Source organism: Schistocerca piceifrons, chromosome 6 (genome assembly GCF_021461385.2).
Source record: "Schistocerca piceifrons isolate TAMUIC-IGC-003096 chromosome 6, iqSchPice1.1, whole genome shotgun sequence".
Lineage (NCBI taxonomy): Eukaryota > Metazoa > Arthropoda > Insecta > Orthoptera > Acrididae > Schistocerca > Schistocerca piceifrons.
This window is the reverse complement of record NC_060143.1, coordinates 73,170,024-73,191,222: the sequence shown is the minus strand read 5'-3', so window position 1 is coordinate 73,191,222 and position 21,199 is coordinate 73,170,024. Positions and strand designations below refer to the sequence as shown.

The 21,199-nt window shown below is 45.2% G+C and overlaps 1 protein-coding gene across 1 annotated transcript in view; it reads left to right on the top strand.

Moving 5' to 3' along the window:
• Positions 1-21,199, top strand: part of LOC124803147 (potassium channel subfamily K member 13-like) — a 486,082-nt gene that overhangs the window by 396,503 nt on the left and 68,380 nt on the right. Inside the window, exon 3 of the mRNA XM_047264327.1 lies at positions 20,576-20,669. Coding sequence (XP_047120283.1) covers positions 20,576-20,669 — 94 coding nt within the window. The remainder of the gene's footprint in view (positions 1-20,575; positions 20,670-21,199) is intronic.

Below are 21,199 nucleotides of genomic sequence, written 5' to 3'. Positions count from 1 at the left end.
GTACAAAGCTGCTTCCCCGGCTGTCCGGATAGGTGGTGCTTACGGTTTAAAAAGTAAACTGTCGACTGTGTGCATCAAGTTGAAACTGTGTGCCGCACCAGACTGTGAATACCGAATCACACGTTTCATGTCCCGAGCGCCTCCATTCACGATCACACCTCATCTCTCATTTGTAGTCGACCCAATTTATATTAAGACGTTTACAGTGCCATCTATAGGTAAAATTTTCTAAAAAATGTTTTTTGTTCCATGAAATTTTCCCCAGCATCATTAATATGCTATTCAAATTCGACGTCATTCTGAGCAGTGGTTCTCTTTCCATAGCATTTTCAAACTGGAGCTGGAGACAGCGGCTGCCGTAAAATATCTAGGCGTAACTATCCAGGGCGACATTAAGTGGAATGGCCACATAAAACAGATAGTGGAAAAGCAGACATCAGACTCACATTCATCAGAAGAATCTTAAGGAAATGTAACTCATCCACAAAAGACGTGGCTTATATGGCGCTTGTTCGCAAAATTCTTCAGTATTGTGCATGTATCTGGGATCCCTATGAGGTAGGACTGACAGAGGAGAGAGAGAAGATCCAACGAAGAGCGGCGCGTTTCGTCACGGGATCTTTTAGCTTGCGAGAGAGCGTTAAGGAGATACTAAACAAACTCCACCGGTAGACGTTAAAAGACAGGCGTTGTGCATCACGAAGAGATTTACTATTGAAATTTCGAGACAGCAGTTTTCAGGAGGAGTCAGACAACATAATACCCCGACATACATCTCGCGTATTGACGACGAGGAGAAAATTCGAGAAATTAGAACCAATACTGGGTTGGAGGGATCAGATAGTGGTACCGAAAGTACCCTCCGCCACACACCATTAGGCGACTTGCGAAGTATGATGTAGATGAACTTTAATTATGGACACTCTGTACGTAATTTGTGCCACGCACTTCATAGGAGTTTGTAGAGCACAGACGTAGTTATATATCGCGTTGATTCCGTTTGGTATTGGATCTAGATTTTGATCTGTGTTCACGTCCTACATCTTACATTCTTTCCATCGAAGAAACTGGTCCCACAGCATTGTGAAGGAAACGGTGACCGGTTCAAGTTTTGAGTCGACCAATCAGTTGTAATCTGCTGAGGTAACTGGTAGTGTGCTGCCTGCGAACAGCAAGGGATGAACTTTTAATCTTAGCGAGGAGCGCAGTTCTGTAGCATACAAATAACAAACACAGCATACTTTGGTACACCAAAGCATCTTGATCACTGATCATGGCGATATTGAAAGCTGATTCCATTGTGGGCATGAGGTGTTGTAAGAAAAGTAAGTAAGCTGAGCAGAGGCAAATGGGAAATCATTCTAGAGGGGACGATACTGGCCGCGAATGGGGAATTCCACTGACGTAAGCGACTTTGACAATGGACAGTGTTATGGCTCGGCGCCTGGGAACGGAAATCTCGAAAACTACCCAGCTGTTCAGCTGTTCACGTGCTTATGTAACGAGCATGTATGGAAACTGATTGAAGGATGGTGAAACCTCACATAGGTGACAGGGTGTTGGACGTACACACTTATGACAGGACGCGTAAGTGAGAGGCTTGCCCGTTCTGGAACGTAGGGCAGCAGGCGGCCTGTGGTAGATCAGATGTCAGAGTAAAATGCTGGTGCAGGCCCAGCTGTGTCCGAGTACACCATCCAGCTCTCACTGTTGAACGTACCCTCCTTCGTGAGAGAGGTGACATGTCGGCGAGGTGACTATTGATCAAGGAGGACTGGGATTACGAAGCATACGAATCTTCGAACTTCCCTTCGAGGTTCTGTCTGACTCGATGATGGAAGAGTGCTTTGCCACATGGAGGAAAAATTGTCTAACCCCATTCTCATTGCGGTGAGACAGATCAGAATAGAACTGACACAACATGTATCCTCCCAGTTGTTTATAAGTGGATACAGAGCATAGTCATCTGCATTGGGCAACCAAAAACATGCTTGGGTTGCGCGGAGGTGGGCCACTCCTCTCAGAACGCATGAAGCGAAGGATTGTGCAATTTCGAACTGGCGAACGAGTGTCTACGTCCACGCCGACGCCGCTGACACTAACGTATGTTGACGCGTTCAGAACGGATGCCATCCTGAAGAATTACCAGTTCCACCATCTTGACAGTGTGCAGCAAACATCCGCAACAGTGACTGCCACCTGTGAAGAAATGACTTACATTCCGACCAGTCGGCGCCGGTGACGCCGTTGACAGCGGGCGTGCGATGGGCGGGAGGGATTGGAATTCATCAAATGGTAGTTCCGACAGGTACTTTGGTCTCTGAGCCGCGCGGAATGGCAGCGCGGTTAGGGGCGCCATGTCACTAATCGTGCGGCCCCTCCCACCGGAGGTTCGAGTCCTCCCTCGGGCATGGGTGTGTGTGTAGCTCTTAGCGTAAGTTAGTTCAAATAGTCCCTGAACACCGTAAATCACTTCCGCATTCGGCCACGGAGGCGCACACGTACAAACAACGATCGCCAAAGCGCCACAAGAAACGACGGTTAACGCTGTCGGACACCTGCTTAATGAACTCCACGGCAGACGGAGTTGAGTACAATGAAGACACAGTGACTGTAGATGCGCACCGGGAGTTTCTTCCCCCCTCACAGCAGTACGAAACAAATCAGACGAGATCTGGGCTGAATGCAGAAGCACCAGACAAAGGTCCGCCGGTAGGAGCCTCTCAATCCACCACAGCAATACCTTTGTCTTCAATCAGCCCGGCGGGAGAAACACGCAGAGAGACAGACCTTCAGCAGAGGAACTGAGCCGATGAATACGATACTGATGCACAGATCGACGACGCAGCCGCATCGGCTGGTGCGGCACCCACCGAATGTTAGCTACGCAGAAGATGCAGACGGCTGCGCGATACCACGTTGCCAGGCAGCAGCACTCAAGTTAGCATTACCGTTCGTGTGCGCTTGACACACTGAGGATGAACGGCAGCCATTCAGAACAGCCTCAGTTAACATTAACACTCTGCCGTCCGGCGAGACCACAGTGGTGTCGTGTGCATGGTTTCGTTCCGTGGCCGGCGAGACCACAGTGGTGTCGTGTGCATAGTGTGGTGCAACGGCCGGCGACAGCACTTAAGTATCGTTTGCATTCTGTTGGTGTTTTGTTTAGCTAACAACAAGTTACGCTCGTCTACAAGTTTCTTTGTTTTAATAAGTACTTGATGTGTCGACAGAAGTGCCGACACAGTGTGATTTGAGGGGACCGCAGTGCACGCTATAAATACACGAAGGATGGCGTGAGGTCTGAAACAGGATACGTAATGAATGCTATAAAGAAAAGTACGTAGCTTTTGGAATATTTAACTTTAATCCATCCTTGTTGTATACATCGTTCTTGGTGAGACATGCTTTATACGATAAGTATCAATTGCTATGTAAGGCTAATGGCGCCTTGCTAGGTCGTAGCCATGGACTTAGCTGAAGGCTATTCTAACTATCTGCTCGGCAAAGGAGCGAGGCTTCGTCAGTGTAGTCGCTAGCAAAGTCGTCCGTACAACTGGGGCGAGTGCTAGTACGTCTCTCGAGACCTGCCTTGTGGTGGCGCTCGGTCTGCGATCACTGACAGTGGCGACACGCGGGTCCGACATGTACTAATGGACCGCGGCCGATTTAAAACTACCACCTAGCAAGTGTGGTGTCTGGCAGTGACACCACAGTACTTGTGTCTTTTCATCATTGCAAACGAAAGAGACGATACGATTATTTACGATGAATGCGCGGACATCTTGTCTGACGTTCCGGAAGATGGCTGGTTCAAATGGCTCTGAGCACTATGGGACTTAACATCTACGGTCATGAGTCCCCTAGAACTTAGAACTACTTAAACCTAACTAACCTAAGGACAGCACACAACACCCAGCCATCACGAGGCAGAGAAAATCCCTGACCTTGCCGGGAATCGAAACCGGGAACCCGGGCATGGGAAGCGAGAACGCTACCGCACGACCACGAGATGCGGGCCGTTCCGGAAGACTTGGCCGATTGGGAAGAAAACACTGGATATAGAAAAAAAGAAAGTGAAGCAGGATCGTCGATGATAGTGAAATGCGTCCAAGAAGATTTCGGCGAACGCTACGGTTGTCAACAGATTCGGATGAATCAGACGAGGAAGACAGTGCACAACGCCCGGACTTTGATTTACCGAGGACCTGTAATAAATTTGAAGGATCTCCGGGTCCAGACATATTTCCCAAAGATACACAGAGCGTCGATGATACCGTAGAATTGTATACTGGAAACGATCTATTTGAATCTATTAGCAACGAAACCAACAAGCACTACAGTCAAAGCTGCATTAGAAAGAAACAGAATAAAAAAATGCGAAATTTTTCGACTTTACGGGACCCGAACTTAGATAATGGTTTGAGCTTGCTATCCTTAAGGGATTTGTAAAAAAACCAAGGCTTGATGATTATTGGTCAATGAATCTATTGATAGACAGACCGATATTTTGCAAAACGATGTTCCGCAACGAATTCAGACAAATATTATCATTTTTACATTTTTTCCGACAACAACAATAAATTGGATAATGCCGACCGGCTTTTCAAAGTGCAATTCATAATTGATTATTTCTCCTAAATTTTTAAAGGAACGTTTAATCTAAGTCAAAACATCTCAATGATGAAGGAATGAAACCGTGGCGTGGACCGTTAAATTTTAAAGTTTACAGTCCGTCGAAAATTACGAAATATAGCATAGTCATTCGGATGCTGTGCGATTCGAGTATGGGATACATTTCATCATTTAAGATATATTCCGGCGCTGGACAGCCTTTAGCAAAAACAGTGATTGAACTACTGACACCTTCTTATACAAAGTGGCATCACAACAATAAATTGGATAATGCCGACCGGCTTTTCAAAGTGCAATTCATAATTGATTATTTCTCCTAAATTTTTAAAGAAACGTTTAATCTAAGCGTTTAATCTACATGGATAATTACACTACTGGCCATTAAAATTGCTACACCACGAAGAAGACGTGCTACAGAGGCGAAATGTAACCGACAGGAAGAAGATGCTGTGATATGCAAATGATTAGCTTTTCATAGCATTCACAAAAGGTTGGCGCCGGTGGCGACACCTACAACGTGCTGACAGGAGGAATGTTTCTAACCGATTTCTCATACACAAACAGCAGTTGACCGGCGTTGCCTGGTGAAACGTTGTTGTGATGCCTCGTGTAAGGAGGAGAAATGCGTACCATCACGTTTCCGACTTTGATAAAGGTCGGATTGTAGCCTATTGCGATTGTGGTTTATCATATCGCGACATTGCTGGTCGCATTGGTCGAGATCCAATTACTGTTAGGAGAATATGGAATCAGTGGGTTCGGGAGGGTAATACGGAACGCCGTGCTGGATCCCAACGGCCTCGTATCACTAGCAGTCGAGATGACAGGAATCTTATCCGCGTCGTGCAGCCACGTCTCGATCCCTGAGTCAACAGATGTGGACGTTTGCAAGACAACAACCATCTGCACGAACAGTTCGACGACTTTTGTAGGCCGGCCGGTGTGGCCGAGCGGTTCTATGCGCTTCAGTCTGAAACCGCGCGACCGCTACGGTCGCAGGTTCGAATCCTGCCCCGGGCATGGATATGTGTGATGTCCTTAGGTTAGTTAGGTTTAAGTAGATCTAAGTTCTAGGGGACTGATGACCTCAGATGTTAAGTCCCATAGTACTCAGAGCCATTTGAACCATTTTTGACTTTTGCAGCAGCACGTACTATCAGCTCGGAGACCATGGATGCGGTTACCCTTGACGCTGCATCACGGACAGGAGCGCCTGCGATGGTGTACTCAACGACGAACCTGGGTACACGAATGGCAAAATGTCATTTTTTCGGATGAATCCAGGTTCTGTTTACAGCATCATGATGGTTACATCCGTGTTTGGCGACATCGCGGTGAACGCACATTGCAAGCGTGCATTCGTCATCGCCACACTGGCGTATCACCCGGCGTGATGGTATGGTGTGCCATTGGCTACACGTCTCGGTCACCTCTTGTTCGCATTGACGGCACTTTGAACGGTGGACGTTACATTTCTGATGTGTTACGACCCGTGGCTCTACCCTTCATTCGATCCCTGCGGAACCATACATTTCAGCAGGATTATGCACGACCGCATGTTGCAGGTCCTGTACGGGCCTTTCTGGATACAGAAAATGTTCGACTGCTGCCCTGGCCAGCATATTCTCCAGATCTCTCATCAATTGAAAACTTCTGGTCAATGGTGGCCGAGCAACTGGCTCGTCACAATACGCCAGTCACTACTCTTAATGAACTGTGCTATCGTGTTGAAGCTGCATGGGCAGCTGTACCTGTACACGCTATCCAAGCTCTGTTTGACTCAATGCCCCGGCGTATAAAGGCCGCTATTACGGCCAAAGGTGGTTGTTCTAGGTACTGATTTCTCAGGATCTATGCACCCAAACTGCGTGAAAATGTAATCACATGTCAGATCTAGTATAATATATTTGTCCAATGAATACCCGTTTATCATCTTCATTTCTTCTTAGTGTAGCAATTTTAATGGACAGTAGTTTATTATAACAGTGTAGAACTTGCGCAGAACTTACTTGAAAGGAAAATTCGAGTTTGTGGAACGATACGGCAAAATAGAGTATTTCCGTAAAAATTAAAGGACGCAAAAGTCAATGTGTTTGAAGCTTGCCATCAACGGAAAGGTGACAAGTGGCCAGCGACCAGCCAACTAATCCGAATTAGCGCTGCCGGCGCCAAGCGAATAAATTTGTACGTGACGTGCGGGCGTCAAAGTTTTAATACAACTAGAATGCCGATCAAGTTGCAATTACTACCAGACATGCTGTGTGCGTCAGATGTAGACATCGTCCTTCTGAGGGAAGTATGGCACGAGAGCTTTCCCTGTCTCTATGAGTGCAATACACACATTGCACCCAATATAGGCGGCGCCAGAGGAACATCGATACTTCAGTGCGAAGGCAGCATAACCGAGGACGTGCTGTACCTGCCGTCAGCGCGAGGACTGACGCTCACAGTGCTATGAGTACGGATCGTTAACATCTACGGCCCGTCGCGCGTTCGTTCCAGATTTTACGCAGAGGAGATTGCGCCACTACTCTTAGGCCGCTACGAACATGTCTTATTCGCAGGTGACTTCAACTGCATGCTCGCTCTAAAGGATTAGTACCTTCGTTATTATAATGCTGCGGCAACTGGAACAGGACATGAACATGGGAGATGATACATGGCGACAGACGCGGATATACAAAAGTTACAAGTCACTCTGGAAGTCGCCTTCATCGAATTTACCTCACACGTCGTTTCGAATCTGTGATCCTCGATGCGGAATTATGGTCCGTCGCCATTCTAGATCACGTAGCATACATAGTATGTACTGTCTCCCTACGTTGACAAGTGTGTGGATTATTCACAGTGTTTGGATATTGACTGCTGTACACCTCAGAGAGCCTGAGTGCCGACGCTTAATTGAAGATGCTTGGCACATATACAGGGTGTTTCAAAAATGACCGGTATATTTGAAACGGCAATAAAAACTAAACGAGCAGCGATAGAAATACACCATTTGTTGCAATATGCCTGGGACAACAGTACATTTTCAGGCAGACAAACTTTCGAAATTACAGTAGTTACAATTTTCAACAACAGATGGCGCTGCAAGTGATGTGAAAGATATAGAAGACAACGCAGTCTGTGGGTGCGCCATTCTGTACGTCGTCTTTCTGCTGTAAGCGTGTGCTGTTTACAACGTGCAAGTGTGCTGTAGACAACATGGTTTATTCCTTGGAACAGAGGATTTTTCTGGTGCTGGAATTCCACCACCTAGAACACAGTGTTGTTGCAACAAGACAAAGTTTTCAACGGAGGTTTAATGTAACCAAAGGACCGAAAAGCGATACAATAAAGGATCTGTTTGAAAAATTTCAACGGACTGGGAACGTGATGGATGAACGTGCTGGAAAGGTAGGGCGACCGCGTACGGCAACCACAGAGGGCAACGCGCAGCTAGTGCAGCAGGTGATCCAACAGCGGCCTCGGGTTTCCGGTCGCCGTGTTGCAGCTGCGGTCCAAATGACGCCAACGTCCACGTATCGCCTCATGCGCCAGAGTTTACACCTCTATCCATACAAAATTCAAAAGCGGCAACCCCTCAGCGCTGTTACCATTGCTGCACGAGAGACATTCGCTAACGATATAGTGCACAGGATTGATGACGGCGATATGCATGTAGGCAGCATTTGGTTTACTGACGAGGCTTATTTTTACCTGGACGGCTTCGTCAATAAACAGAACTGGCGCATATGGGGAACCGAAAAGCCCCATGTTGCAGTCCCATCGTCCCTGCATCCTCATAAAGTACTGGTCTGGGCCGCCATTTCTTCCAAAGGAATCATTGGCCCATTTTTCAGATCCGAAACGATTACTGCATCACGTTATCTGGACATTCTTCGTGAATTTGTGGCGGTACAAACTGCCTTAGACGACACTGCGAACACCTCGTGGTTTATGCAAGATGGTGCCCGGCCGCATCGCACGGCCGACGTCTTTAATTTCCTGAATGAATATTTCAATGATCGTGTGATTGCTTTGGGCTATCCGAAACATACAGGAGGCGGCGTGGATTGGCCTCCCTATTCGTCAGACATGAACCCCTGTGACTTCTTTCTGTGGGGACATTTGAAAGACCAGGTGTACCGCCAGAATCCAGAAACAATTGAACAGCTGAAGCAGTACATCTCATCTGCATGTGAAGCCATTCCGCCAGACACGTTGTCAAAGGCTTCGGGTAATTTCATTCAGAGACTACACCATATTATTGTTACGCATGGTGGATATGTGGAAAATATCGTACTATAGAGTTTCCCAGACCGCAGCGCCATCTGTTATTGAAAATTGTAACTACTGTAATTTCGAAAGTTTGTCCGCCTGAAAATGTACTGTTGTCCCAAGCATATTGCAACAAACGGTGTATTTCTATCGCTGCTCGTTTAGTTTTTATTGCCGTTTCAAATATACCGGTCATTTTTGAAACACCCTGTATGAACGACGCCTCCCGACATATCCGACGACGTTACGATGGTGGCTGGGATGCGTTAAGCCTGCTTTGCGCCGAGCCTTGATTGCATACGGAAGGAAACAGATGATGTGGAGGCGCCACACGATGGAATTTTATTTCACGCTGCTCCGCGAGCTTCCTGTACAAGGGCCTTCAAATGGTTCAAATGGCTCTAAGCACTATGGGACCTAACATCTGAGGTCATCAGTCCCATAGACTTAGAACTGCTTAAACTAACTAACCTAAAGACATCACACACATCCATGTTCGAGGCAGAATTCGAACCTGCGACCATAGCAGCCGCGCGGTTCCGGACTGAAGTGCCTAGAACCGCTCGGCCACAACGGCCGTCCACAAGCGCCTTCCCAAGCTCGGAGTGCTACCATAAAGGGAGCTCAGGCCCAAATAATTTACATTACGCGACGCCATCTGGAAGGGGTCGCTGTTCGGGCAAGAGGCTTTGAACGCATCTGTGGAGTATCGTCGTTGATGTACCACAGAGAAAAAGACCGTAGCCGCAGAGCCTTAATACAGGTGGTGGAACTGCCGGACGGTCGCCGTATGATATCACAAGTAGAAATTAACAAGCTGCGACATGGTCCCAAATGGAACAGTGGCCCGTAAATGTAGGATAAATTTTATTTTGGTTCACGTCTGTATTCACAGACTTGTAGGTCCTCAGAGTACCAGTTTTGTCAGCGACGACCACCTTCATATCTGTATTTTATAAAACAGATCTGAAGATGGTCATTGCTGATCTAAATGGTAATCGGAGGACCTAAAAGTTTGTGACCATAGACGTGAAATAAAAGAATACGGTCACCTCTACGAAGAAGCGGAACATTACGAGGTAGCCTTCCATGATGTCCCATGAATGCTATTCGCGTGCCTCGACGCGACGGTCGAACGATAGTTAACGGCGGAAGTCAAAGACGATGACGTAATGGAAGCGCTCGATAAGGGGGCATAAAACAAGTCGCCGGGGGCCAACGCGTTTCCGTCAGTGTTTTATATGACATTTAAAGGACTCCGCGATGTACTGCCACGTACTGCGAACTGATGTTCCTCAGTGGCCTCTCCCATCCTCCTTTGCGGAAGAAACGATCATCCCTATCCATAAACCATCGGGGGCGACAAAGGAATACAGGCCTACGGGCCACTGACCCTCCTTAACTACGACTATAAGATGTACACCAGGATACTTGCAGCACGCTTCAAACGCGTACTGCGTCAAGTGGTCTCACTCAACCAAACCCAACTAGAAGGGGACAGCAATATAGAAGCGTCACTCAGCGACTACCGCGATGTCGTCTCACTGGCAACAAAATGTTGTCTCCGGGGTGTATTGCTGTTAACAGATTTAGAGCACGCATTTGACTTGGCGAGCCAGCCTACTTTATGAAAGTGGTGACCCACATGAATTTTCCACAGAGTTTTGTCACCGTCGTGATGCGACTACTCCACGGCACCTCCTCCAGAGTGCTCATAAATGGACGCATGATGGGGATCATCAACATCTCGCACTCGGTTAGATAAGGCTGCCTGCTGTTGACGATACTTTATGCCATCGCTCTCGAGCCGTTTCTCTGCGGCAATCTGAACCGACTCCAAGGAATGACAATAAGACTCTATAAGTTTATACGCAGAACATACGCGGATGACCTAGTGTTCAATCATGGTCGGGCGACGAGGCAAAAGCGACTTTGCATTGAATTAATTTGTATGGTATGGCTACTGGTAGACGCATTAACGTGGAAAAGTCGGGAGCGATGAACTTCGGGACAGGGCTCTCAACGGGAAACCGCGGCACCATTACCGAAGATAGACAAGAAGAAATGCTTAGGAATCTTCACTCCCTGGGACACATAGTGAACTCGAAGAAGTTGAAATCACAGTTTTCAATCAATTCTGTATAATTAGGTACAGAAGAAGTGGGAAGAAGTGGAAAGAAAAGACTTCGGAACATAAAAATATTCTTATGTTTCGTAAATAGAGCTTTAGTGCGATCTCTAGCATGTGACCGGATGAGTGGAAACGCAGATGCCAACTAAAAACGCGAATAACCATCCCAGTTTTGATTGCTTAAAGTGAAAAAAAAGACTAAACGTGCCTGGGAGAAATACAGTGCAGCAAGAGAAGGCGCTTTTTATTTACAAATTAAATATTTCTGTGCTTGCTGCGTAGGATGGCCTCACAAACAAACTCGTTGTTCGTAACCAGTTTCTACTTAGTGAAACTCTTGGAATTTCAATGTGAACACTTCCGCTGCCCTCAGCACAACCAACAGAATCAAGGCGAAGTTTTTCAACTCGAGACCAGCTACATATTTCTGAATAAAAACGACTGATGTGAAAACAAACAATGCTGTAAAGGAACCATTATTTGTTGTTGTTTTTTTTTTTCATTTTAAGCATGTACTACAAATGAAGTGTGTTTTATCTCAGACAGACAAATTTCGCTTTCATTTACAAAGCATCATCAGTTATCGTTCTGTAAATATTGTACACATATCACGATTGTATATTTTGCTATTTACAGATTAAAAACTGTTTTCTTTTTTACATTTGGTCTACAATTATTTCATTTGTTTTATGATGATGATGAGGCCCCATACTCAGAGGAGCGTAGGGAACGATTCGGGAGACCCGCAGCGCCGACTAGGCAAGGTCCTAGGGGAGGTGGTTTGCCATTGCCTTCCTCCTTCGTTTTATATATTCCGACATTACACACACTATTTTTTTCTCTGTCCTCTCCCCCCTCTACATCACACACACACACACACACACACACACACCACACACACACACACACACACACACACACACACACACACACACACACTCGAATGCTGAAGTACACTAAAAACAATTCATTTACAAGATTGGCAGTAACGACGAGCTACCGGAAAAACAAATGAACACCCAATAACACAGTGCTGAGTTGAAAAACTGTGATAACTTGGTAACATTTCTATGAAGACAACATTATGAAGTTTTGCAAACGTGAAGTGAAGCTCCAAGACTACACATACTGTACAGCAAAAGTTAAATCCTGTTCCTAAAAGTAGGAAAATTGCGAAAGTTGAAGATGGTACCAAGTGTTTTTCGACAGCAAATTCCGGTAACTATGAGGATAGAAGCATCGACTTCGAAACATCTAAAACAGAGGTATAAATGCCGTAAGTAAACTGTTCACCAAAATTAGAAAAGTAAGACTCTTTTTTCCTTGGAAATACCAAACTCTAGAAACATATTACATATTCAGTATTTACAGAAGGTCAGTAATGGTTTGTAAACAAAAGCGAAACACGCCTAGTGTAAAATACTTTAATTGCAGTAAGCTTAAGACGGAAGTAGCAACTAATAACTGATATGGTGTATAATAGCTACTGTGGGAAATGGCCACGCAAACAAACACATTAGTGCTATACAGAAATAAAATTCATAGTACGCACCGAGATGTGTCGTCATAGCAGACATTACAGTTACGTAGCTGGCGGAAACCTACAGGCAACACCGCAGTTCTTGACCCGACGACATCCTCGCCTTACTGGCCACGGTACATGTCGGTGGCTGTTGAGCTACGCAGAGGTAGGCCCCAAGCTCCAGGGCTGTGCAAACTGAACTCCCTGCAGATACGACTGAGTCTTCTATCAGACAGTATTTGTGAACTCGAACATTTCTTCAGTTAATGCGAATAATTTAAAAACTTCTAGAGCAGCAAACTTCAATGGCGACTTCTATAGCACGTTCGTTGCTAGGCAACTGACTGCCACAGTCGAGAAGTCTGCAGCGAGCTGAGTGTTGACTAGCACACACCACATCGCCTGGCAACGAACTAATTATGGCGCCTGTCGAGCAACAGGGGGTGTTCTATATCAGGACGATGACGTCGTCAAGTAAATATGGAAAACGACTTATATGATATCATTCCCAGCTTAGTTTCAAAATTGCGGTTTGCAATCACTGATCGCATCAACAGTACTTTAGACGATATCTTAGTTGATTTCGTTGTAATTCACGAAATACATCGTCATCTTCACATTTAGTTGATAAATTGTGGCAACACCGATGTGTGCCTGCCTTTTGATATTTGTGGCTCCCAAAACATGGTTACATACTCATTGGGTTTCGGTTATGAGTTCGTAGCAGGAGTTTACGAAGATCACGACTTTGGAAAAGTCTTCCGCATTTGAGATGTCACTAGTGATCTATTTTATCATACGCGCTAAACATTGGAACAAACGGATATTTATCTGTTAAGCTGGTACCTCAAAGAACGGGTTCTGAGATCGTTTCGTGGATGAATAAGTGTGTTCTGCCTGTGGCGTCAGAACTGTTCAAGATGAGCGAACCAGGCGGTCATCAACAACTGAGCAGCTCCTGGAAAGGATTGATTTAGCTGCTACAGAGCATGCAGGTTCAAGAGTGATGGTTCGGGAATATTTCTGCAAGAAATTGCAACAATCACAGACGCAACATCAGTACGACTTAAGTGTAGAGAATATGGACATGCTAACGTTCGCAAAAACTTCACGCAACGAGAAATGAACTTCATACCGCTGAATAACTGAGATGACCGTTACTTGGAGACTGTTTTTTTGCCTACATTAACAACTACTTATATGCCCTGTATGACACAGTACGGGGTATGGCAGAGGGTGCATTGCAACCCTATTGTCGATTTTCTTTCCTATGTTACTCTCGTTTTGAGCGAGGGAAGAATGTATGTCTCGGTATGCGTCATAATATCTCTTATGTTATTCTGCTGATCCCTAAGCAAGTGGAGGTAGTAGAATCATCACACAGTCTTCTTCGAATACAGCTCCTCTAAATTTAGTCGCCATGGTTTCGCGAGAACTTCACCGTCTTTCTTCCGAGGGTTTCCATTTCAGTTGCGTGACTATTTGTGTTACTCTTTCGTGCGTGCCGCACCGACCTTATATGATTCTGAATTAATTCGATGCTTACTTCGTAAGGGGTCATAGCACTGGAACAACAAAATATTGGCGGTTCTAGCGCCTCGCAGGCAATTTTCTTTACGGAAACAACACATTTTCTCACATCGCTTCCAAGAAATCCAATGCTTTCATTTATCTTCCCTGATACGGATTTTATGAGAGCTTCCATTTCATATCGCTTCTTAGTAGAAGGCTTACATACCTGACCGATGTGAGCTGTTCAAGCTACTCACCCCTGTTCTTCCAGTCAGATATTACTGAGTTCTCCCTCGTTCTTATTGGCATTATTTTGCATTTATCTACAATTAAAAAGTGTTGCCAGTCATTACAGCTAGGGGAAATTTTGTCAAAATCTTGTTACATTTCGTTGCAATCGTTCAACGGTGATACTCTGTTGCAGACAACTGCATCGTTAGTGAACAGTTTTATAGTGCTGATGGTACTGTGTGACAAATCGTTTAAGTAATCGAGAACACTGGAGGCCTTATTACGCTTTTTTGTCGAACAGGCGACGTTGCTTTCATTTCAGTGGCACAGTCGCTGTCCAGTACGGCGCCCAAGGTCAAACGTTCAAAAATTTTAGCAACCCCTAATAAAACATTACGTTTTTCTTATAAGAGGACAACAAGAGAGATCAATACTGGCACCGACGTGCCTGCCATTGCATTGTCCTGTGGTCCCTGTCACTTCTTTCTGCTACCCTTTCGACACATTCTCACAAAGGACATTCTTTCTGAGTGTTACAATTTTCAGAAGAAAAGAAGTGGAAGGCACGTTACTCAATGAAGAATAAGCTCTACTACTATTTGGCTTTGTCTATGGTTTCTCCTGTCTCTTTTTCAGTATCCGGACACCCCCAAAAACATACGTTTTTAATATTAGGTGCATTGTGCTGCCACCTACTGCCATTTACTTCATATCAGTGACCTCAGTAGTAGTTAGACATCGTGAGAGAGGAGAATGGGGCGCTCTGCGGAACTCATGGACTTCGAACGTGGTCAGGTGATTGGGTGTCACTCGTGTCAGACGCCAGTAAGCGAGATTTCCACAATCCCAAACATCCCTAGGCCCACTGTTTCCGATGTGATTGTGAGGTGGAAACGTGAAGCGGCACGTACAGCATAAAGCATACAGTCCGAGCTCGTCTGTTGACTGACAGAGACCGCCGACAGTTGAAGAGGGTAGTAATGTGTAACAGGCAGACATCTATCCAGACGATCACGCAGGAATTCCAAACTGCATCAGGTTCCACTGCAACTACCATGACAGTTAGGCGCGAGGTGAGAAAACTTGGATTTCATGATCGAGCGGCTGCTCATGAGCCACACATCACGCCGGTAAATGCCAAACGACGCCTCGCTTGGTGTAAAGAGCGTAAACATTGGACGATTTAACAGTGGAAAAACGTTGTGTGGAGTGACGAATCACGGTACACAATTTGGCGATCCGATGGCAGGGTTTGGGTATGGCGAATGCCCCGTGAACGTCATCTGCCAGCGTGCATAGTGCCAACAGTAAAATTCGGAGGCGGTGGTGTTATGGTGTGGTCGTGTTTTTCATGGAGGGGGCTTGCACCCCTTGTTGTTTTGCGTGGTACTATCACTGCACAGATCTACATTGATGTTTTAAACATCTTCTTGCTTCCCACAGTTGAAGAGCAATTCGGGGATGGCGATTGCATCTTTCAACACGATCGAGCACCTGTTAATGCACGGCCTGTGGCGGAGTGGTTACACGACAATAACGTCCTTGTAACGGACTGGCCTGCACAGAATCCTGACCAGAATCCCATAGAATACCTTTGGGATGTTTTGGATCGTCGACTTCGTGTCAGGCCTTACCGAACGACATCGATATCTCTCCTCAGTGCAGCTCTCCGTGAGGAATGGTCTGGCATTCCCCAAGAGACGTTCCTGCACCTGATTGAGCGTATGCCTGCGAGAGTGGAAGCTGTCATCAAGGCTAAGGGTGAGCCAACACCGTATGGAATACCAGCATTACCGATGGAGGGCGCCACGAACTTGTAAGTCATTTTCAACCAGTTGTCCGGATACCTTTGATCACATTGTATATATATATATATATATATATATATATATATATATATATATATATATATATATATATATATGTATACCGTTTCATTGTATCAGAGATACGTTTCTAGGTGATTTTGTAAAATGAAGAAACTACACAACAGCTGCTTAATCCACAATATTTTTAACTTTGTATTCAACTGGTTCCAGAACACTTAAAATTCCGTGATTTGAAGTAAAAAATACAGTCAATTAAGCATCTGAGGTCATCCTCACATCACTGTTGTCATGGAGAAAAAGGTTTTGTGTCAAAAGGACTCGCAGTACGGGGCAACGGTTTTTACGGAATTCGTCATTTTTATCCTTTTGACACGGAATCTTTGGTTCCATGGTGGCAGCATTGTGGTGAGGATGAGCTCAGATGGTTAAGTGATTTTATTTTATACACCAGATGATGGAATTTCACGTATTCCGAAACTGATCGTGTACGCAATAAAATATATGTAGAGTAAGCAACTGTTGTGCGGTTTTGTTCATTTTACAAAATGGACTTACACAGGTGCGCCTGCTACATAAGAAGATGCTGACAAAATTTCATCTCTACGTAAGCTCATTTACAGCATTTTCAGTACAGAGAACGACACTTACATAATTGATGAATAGTGTTAGTACAAGATTTCTACTAAGTGTATATAACGGTAATAAAATTTTTCAGGTAAATATCGCAGTGCAAAGTGCTAGGCCTGGGTTCTTCCAGAAGGACTACACCTTATCGTAGGACTGTTTGACTGGCTCAGGAATGCTGATATCTGGGTAGAGGTTACACTGAGAGTGTCAACGTCGGGAACAGACTCCTGAAAGCTGGTTTGAGCTCTCAAATTACCATGCGTAGTTTACCGCTGACATTACACCACAGACAACAGAGACTGACTAACATGGTGTAGATCCAGAGTGAATTGGGGCACCGAGTGGCATTCTGTGATGTTCAGCGATGAGTCTTGCTAGCGTTCATGGTGATCATATCGGCGCCAACGCACGCGCGCACACACTGGTGAAAGGTTGCAGGAATTAACCATTCACGAGAAAAATTACTTCTCTAAATGGTTCAAATGGCTCTGAGCACTATGGGACTCAACTGCTGAGGTCATAAGTCCCCTAGAACTTAGAACTACTTAAACCTAACTAACCTAAGGACATCACATACATCCATGCCCGAGGCAGGATTCGAACCTGCGACCGTAGCGGTCGCGCGGTTCCAGACTGTAGCGCCAGAACCGCTCGGCCACCAGCGGCCGGCACTTCTCTAACCCCTTTAATCATAGTGTGGGCAGATGACAATGGGACTGAGTTAGTAATTGTCAAACCGAGACGAATGCTCGCTAGTATGTGGCAGTAATGGTAACCCTTGTGATCATACCCCTAACGACCAGGGTACCAAACACCATATTCCATCAGAATAACGCAAGGCCCAACGCTGTAGTTCACTTCACAAACGCCTTCTCGATTGCACAGATCCTTGACTGCCTAGCCCATCTCACAGTTTGTCCCCCATAGAGTGACGGGAAGTCTCCAACCAGCAGTGTTCTTGAAGGGACACGACGTGTGCTCCATGCAAGTAAGAAATTTCCCACCATGACATTCGCAGGCAGTTGGCTTGCATGGTACAGCGAGTGCAAGAGTGTGTTCGTGCATGTAAGTGACGACGGACATAATTTTAGAATGTAATGTAAGTTTAAACATATAATACCCGTTACGTGACGAACATACTCACAAAGGTAGATAAATATGCGACTAGTGCCTCACGACGTAACACTGTCGGTGTATTTCGTCGGTGAGCGACTGCCGAACATCTGTCAGAGGTTTCAGGCCAGCAGTTCACTTCTTGTGCACAGAGGGGCTCCCCAGTATGATCTTCCACTTGGGTGCTAGCGCACGCTGGCTCTACGGAGCACCCATTATCCATTACCATAAACAGGAACAAACAAAATCATCTAGTGCAGTAGGAAACGTCCCACAATCCCCTACAGTTTGATTAAACTCCGCATAAATACAAACTGCAAATGACAGCAAAATATTTATACCCTGAGAGCATCAAGTAGCAGATTTATTTTTTTGTTTCTGAGAGACGGGTGTTACTGACCCAACTATCATGTTTAGAGCGCATCTGCAGCGTTATTAAGGAGGAAAGTGTCATCAGTAACTCTCTTTTTAATCATCTTGCACGAAACAAGTTTTTCCATTAGTACACAGGGTGATGTCAAAAAATGGTTCAAATGGCTCTGAGCACTATGGGACTTAACATCCGAGGTCCCCTAGAATCCCCTAGAACTTAGAACTACTTAAACCTAACTAACTTAAGGACATCACACACATCCATAACCGAGGCAGGATTCGAACCTGCGACCGTAGCGGTCGCGCGGTTCCGGACTGATGCGCCTAGAACCGCTCGGCTACACAGGTCGCCGGTGATGTCAGATGCAGCGATCGCGTCAGTATGGTCGAAACATTTCAAATTTCTTACAACCACCGCAGTCTACGAACAAGTAATACAGAAACTTCTTGTCCAGCTTTTGGGACAACTTCATGCAGGTTTTGCAACTGTAGAACTGATTTCAAATAAAATGGCAGCATCTGTTCCGCTTTTTATTATAAAGGCAAGATTAGTTTCGGTTTCTGATGCCAATATCTAGTGCTATATATCAGAGCCTACGGAATATCAGACTAGCTGCGTGGCTGGATTGAAGAGTTTTTAGCAAACAGAACACAGCATGTTGTTATCAATGGAGAGACATCTACAGACGTTAAAGTAACCTCTGGCGTGCCACAGGGGAGTGTTATGGGACCATTGCTTTTCACAATATATGTAAATGACCTAGTAGATAGTGTCGGAAGTTCCATGCGGCTTTTCACGGATGATGCTGTAGTATACAGGAAGTTGCAGCATTAGAAAATTGTAGCAAAATGCAGGAAGATCTGCAGCGGATAGGCACTTGGTGCAGGGAGTGGCAACTGTCCCTTAACGTAGACAAATGTAATGTATTGCGAATACATAGAAAGAATGATCCTTTATTGTATGATTATATGATAGCGGAACAAACACTGGTAGCAGTTACTTCTGTAAAATATCTGGGAGTATGCGTGCGGAACGATTTGAAGTGGAATGATCATATAAAATTAATTGTTGGTAAGGCGGGTACCAGGTTGAGATTCATTGGGAGAGTGCTTAGAAAATGTAGTCCATCAACAAAGGAGGTGGCTTACAAAACACTCGTTCGACCTGTACTTGAGTATTGCTCATAAGTGCGGGATCCGTGCCAGATCAGTTTGACGGAGGAGATAGAGAAGATCGAAAGAAGAGCGGCGCGTTTCGTCACAGGGTTATTTGGTAACCGTGATAGCGTTACGGAGATGTTTAATAAACTCATGTGGCAGACTCTGCAAGAGAGGCGCTCTGCATCGCGGTGTAGATTGCTCGCCAGGTTTCGAGAGGGTGCGTTTCTGGATGAGGTATCGAATATATTGCTTCTCCCTACTGATACCTCCCGAGGAGATCACGAATGTAAAATTAGAGAGATTAGAGCGCGCACGGAGGCTTTCAGACAGTCGTTCTTCCCGCGAACCATACGCGACTGGAACAGGAAAGTGAGGTAATGACAGTGGCACGTAAAGTGCCCTCCGCCACACACCGTTGGGTGGCTTGCGGAGTATAAATGTAGATGTAGATGTAGACATCCCAGATGTCCAGTGGTATATGTCACACATCCTAAGATAACGCGAAACGAGCTTGTCATTCTCTCTGGAAATCTGAGATATACCACTGGATGTCTGACATATACCATCAGACATCTGACGTGTACTACTGGATGTCTGACATGTGCTACTCGAATTCTGGCATATACCACTGCACATATGACATACAACATTGGACGTCTGGCGTGTATCACTCGACGTCTGACGTCTGACGTCTGGACGTCTGAAATATAGCACTGGACATCTGACATATACACTGGATATCTGACATTAACTAGTAGTATTCTGACATATACCACTTGACGTTTGACACACACCACGAGATAATAGCCTTGGAGGTTAAAACTGGTCTTGGTTTTAAAACGAAAAGGAAACTCCCACTAGTGTTGACGTTTTATTCAAAACTAATACAGCACCATCATCAATCATTTGTTTTTAAAGACAGAAGGATTGAAAAGCGGTACTACACTATATTAAAACAGTGCACAGTCTTTTAAGAATCCAGTGATATTTGTAGTTAATTAATTGTTCTGCAAATCGATTGATTCTTGATTCTTAAACCTTCTTCTCTTCCTCCTATCTATATACAGTCATATCATTTATTTCAGCTTCTTAACCTACAAAGAGGGAACAAAATGTCCAAGTTTAGATGTCACAGTACAGAGTGCAACTTGTTGAAATCATTTTTTTTTCTTCTTCTTCCAGACGGCTTTCGCGTGCTTCACTGCCAAGTCAGGACTACATCGATGACGATATCGATGACTCTATCCTCGACAACTGGAAGCCGTCTGTTTACTGGGTAAGTGCCAATTTCTTCTTGTTCGTACTTGTAATATTGTTTGTAAGCTTTCAACTGGTTAAGGCATGGGACCGGGTAACTTCTTTAATATCTTCAGAAATAAAGAAAAAGTGCCTAATAACACATCTAGCTTCTCTATGTGTATCCGCCATTCGACAGAGGGCATGCAGGCAGTGTCATTACTGTGCATGTGCCGCAAGTGGGGCAATATTCGACAGAGGTCGATCATGCCGAGGGATGCTCTAATATTGATTTGTGCATCCTCTTACGATTAAACTGAGAGACATAATCAGTGGGGAAACATTGAATAAATCTAACTAAAAGTTTTAAGTAGAAAGTAAGAGATGTGGGATAAGTTCCCATCGCAGCCTTACAGTATAACATGACTCCCTCTTCCCTGCCATCCACGAATACACAAATACCCCTGTCCCACCCCTCATTCACAGCTTCCACTGCTTGGACAGTCACCCATCGACACCTTAAAGAATGTCCCCTCTCCGATCTAGCTACCCTCCCAATCCTTCACACCA